The 3,986-nt window shown below is 36.1% G+C and overlaps 1 protein-coding gene across 1 annotated transcript in view; it reads right to left on the bottom strand.

Moving 5' to 3' along the window:
* The window catches only part of LOC106466656 (dual oxidase maturation factor 2-like), a gene marked incomplete at its 5' end in the record, with an annotated part of 22,535 nt that overhangs the window by 10,756 nt on the left and 7,793 nt on the right, over positions 1-3,986 (bottom strand). The window contains 2 exons of the mRNA XM_013926948.2: positions 854-1,065; positions 2,996-3,149. Of these exons, the coding sequence (XP_013782402.1) occupies positions 854-1,065; positions 2,996-3,149 (366 nt within the window). The remainder of the gene's footprint in view (positions 1-853; positions 1,066-2,995; positions 3,150-3,986) is intronic.

Raw genomic sequence — 3,986 nt, 5'->3', positions numbered from 1 at the left:
GTACATACATCGTACAACAGAGCTCTCGAAAACTGTAAACACATCATACAACAGAGCTCTCGAAAACTGTAAACACATCGTACAATAGAACTCTTGAAAACTGTAAACACATCATGCAACAGAGCTCTCGAAAACTGTAAACACATCATACAACAGAGCTCTTGAAAAACTGTACATACATCATACAACAGAGCTCTTGAAAACTGTACATACATCGTACAATAGAGCTCTCGAAAACTGTACATACATCATACGACAGAGCTCTCGAAAACTGTAAACACATCATACGACAGAGCTCTCGAAAACTGTAAACACATCATACAACAGAGCTCTCGAAAACTGTACTTACATCATACGACAGAGCTCTTGAAAACTGTAAACACATCATACAACAGAGCTCTTGAAAGCTTTACACACATCATACAACAGAGCTATTGAAAACTTTCAAGACGTTCAGAAGAGTGTGATTTTACTGAATTAAAAAATGCAGTTACTGTACATAATAGAGCCCGAAAACATCCCACTGATCAATTTAAGAAGGTAAATATATTCAACAAGAAGGCTTAGATAAAATATTTACAAAGAAATGTTGATATAAATATGAATATAATAACACAGCAAGTTATAAATAAACAGATATAGCTTTACAGAATCAGCACCTCTTCCATTAACATACATTAAGACAAACACAAGTTTATTAAATAGAAGAATAAAATGAAACTTAGGTCAAACACAGTACACTATTCCTGTTTAATGTGGAATCAGATCAGGTGTAATGTTTGAATGTGTAATGACATAACACAAAGATATTTTTGAAATATGTACTCAAACAAACAAATGAAATTAAACCTACCAGCTACTAAAACTAGCCAGAAACACCAGCCATAACGAAACGAAAGATGTCCTCCTTCAAAAGGAATAGACAAAGGTTTCCTTGGTATAAGGAGAACAAAAACAGCGTTGGTGGAAAGCATGGCTCCGCCAGTGAGCTGCATACAGTATGCTCCATACCTGGGTACGGTGCACAGCAAGATGTTCATCAACAGCCACAAAGAAAACGCCACCCTGGTGAAAGAAATACAAAATATTTACAAAACATTAGCATTGCTAGCCTGAACTCTTTCATTGAAAACAATTGTTTTTGATAGATGAGAAAACATATAGAGGATGTAGAGGGTTGAGTACGTTATATTAAAGAGATTTTGAATATGTAAATTAGGAAGTGATGTGATAACCACAGTCGATATAAAGTTGTGGTGGAACAGAATGTATTATAACTACATATTGCCATTGTTTGGTATTAAGGTAGGCAGCGTGTTGTCCCCCGAAAATTGATCGCTTTTGGGAGGGGTATGTAACAGCTTTTTCCAGAGCAAAATATTCATACACTTAGATCATAAGCATGTGTTTAGATCGGGAAATTAGATCTTCCCAGACAAGGATATCTCTTGTACTTAATGGCATTCGAAAACAGAGAAATATAGGTCAACTTAAGAAACCAGGCCCATCCAGAAAGAGACCTGCAACAAGTCGAGCCCTAGCCGTTGTAAACAAAGCGTGACGTCTTGTACAGTAATAGGAGAGATCAGACGCATTGCTTGGTATTTAGAAGATTCGTGGATCGGGCTCATAGGCGCGAAAATTTTCGTCGTTTCAGTATGATATCGATCATGGTTTTCTATTTTAATTTTTCAAGACACCAACTGAGGATTCGGGGCACAGTCAAATTGAATTGGAGCTCGGGCCTCGTGTGCCAGTGTCTAAAGACGCTTCTGGGTGAGATCCCATTAAAAACAAAGGTCAATGACAAAAGCTATGCACGTGCCCCAGGCAACAATACACAACATAACAAAAAAGGATCTCCGTCTGGAAAAGTGACACAAGTCATGTGTACAGAAGTTGCTTCCGCAACATAACAGTCACATACCTCAAGCACTTGAAGAATGAAACAGGCATTTGTGCTATTCCATGCAATTCCATACTAGTCAAGTCGCTTGACACAGTGCCTATGGATTACTGTGTGATCAGACTGTTGAATTGGTCTACAGGAAATTGTCATTCTCGTACACAAGATGGATTGTGGAAAGCATTCAGAAAGAACGAGTGTGCTTTGAACATGGACGTCTTACGACAGAGCCATCTGCAATGGAACTATGCTGCAGGGCTATTTTCAATATGCATGGTCGTCAGACAGAACATGATCGGACATGGCAGCATTAACTGTAATGACATGGCGAGGTTCAAAAATAATTTAAATATAATGAAGTCAATCTCTGTAAATGTACGAGTTTGTTTGTAATTAAGCACAAAGGCTACACAATGGGCTATCTGTGTTCTGCCCACCACGGGTATCAAAACCCGGATTCTAGCGTTGTAAGTCCGCAGACATACCGCTGTGTCACTGGGGGGAGGCATAAATGTACGAAACACATTCGCATGTTTGATTGTTTATACGTCGTCTTCATGTTGGGTAAAAAAATTGATCGAAATGACCCGAATGAATAATCCCTAACTCAGTTTGAGAAGTACATGATTTAATAATACAGTCAGATTATAGATTATTCAAAAATGCACCTTTAATATTCATGACTAACGATGTAAAAGTTTGTTTTCTGATAAAACGAGTCAAGAAATAAAGTGACCTCTGGTGGTTAATATTTTGATTCCATTATTCCTTTTGTGGATTAATATCGTTACCCCAAACATCAATCACACAATATCTATTAAAAACGATTTGTAACAGTTTCATAAAAAAGATAAAGAGCCCCCAATAAACCCCAGTGAGCTGAAATTAAACGCTGTGGGGATTGGGGAAGTTATTTTATTGGTAATTTGCTGTATTGGGTTGGAGAATATATTGCTAATTTCTCATTAGATGCAAAAATACTGATAGAAATTTATTTTGACATACTTAATCTACCAACTACAAAAGTTATACCTATCGCTTAACCATACAGATTTGAAACATTTTAGTGACGTCACATTAGCAACTTACCACATAAGAAAACCAGAGTAATACCCAGCTAAGCGGTACCGGCGACCCCAGCAGAACCCTTCTAGATCCTGACTCAGATACTCTGCTATAGTCAGAATGGGGTAGGGCAGACCCTTAATTAAGGCTTCTCTATATTCTTCTTTCAAATCTGTGGCTAAAATAGACACATATACAAAAAAACATTTTTTTTTTCATTTTGTAGTTTTTCTTATTAATCAAACGATCTTAGTTGTCCAGTTGAAAATGGGAATTTTATTAAATGTATTTTTGTTGATACAAATTAGTTAATTTTTGTACCGTTGGTTTAATTATCAAGTTAACATCACATTGTTTATAAACCTTCCCTCGTGTAATTTATAACTTTTGAGTTAATAATTCATGTTTGTTTTTTTTTCAATGATTTCTATTAAATGTTAACATGGTTTGATGTATTATAATAAGATGCGGGATTCCTTTCTTGTATATGATGGCAAGACATATGTACAGGTTTCCTTTCTTGTATATGATGGCAAGACATATGTACAGGTTTCTTTTATTGCATATGATGGCAAGACATATGTACAGGTTTCTTTTCTTGTATATGATGGCAAGACATATGTACAGGTTTCCTTTCTTGTATATGATGGCAAGATATATGTACAAGTTTCTTTTCTTGTATATGATGGCAAGACATATGTACAAGTTTCTTTTCTTGTATATGATGGCAAGACATATGTACAAGTTTCCTTTCTTGTATATGATGGCAAGACATATGTACAAGTTTCCTTTCTTGTATATGATGGCAAAGATATATGTACAAGTCTCCTTTCTCATATATGATGGCAAGACATATGTACAGGTTTCCTTTCTCGTATGTGATGGCAAGACATATGTACAGGTTTCCTTTCTTGTATATGATGGCAAAGATATATGTACAGGTTTCCTTTCTCGTATGTGATGGCAAGACATATGTACAGGTTTCCTTTCTTGTATATGATGGCAAGACATATGT

The sequence above is a fragment of the Limulus polyphemus genome, unplaced genomic scaffold (assembly GCF_000517525.1).
Source record: "Limulus polyphemus unplaced genomic scaffold, Limulus_polyphemus-2.1.2 Scaffold2335, whole genome shotgun sequence".
Classification (NCBI taxonomy): domain Eukaryota; kingdom Metazoa; phylum Arthropoda; class Merostomata; order Xiphosura; family Limulidae; genus Limulus; species Limulus polyphemus.
The sequence above is the reverse complement of the archived record's forward strand: the minus strand, read 5'-3'. Positions and strand labels throughout refer to the sequence as shown.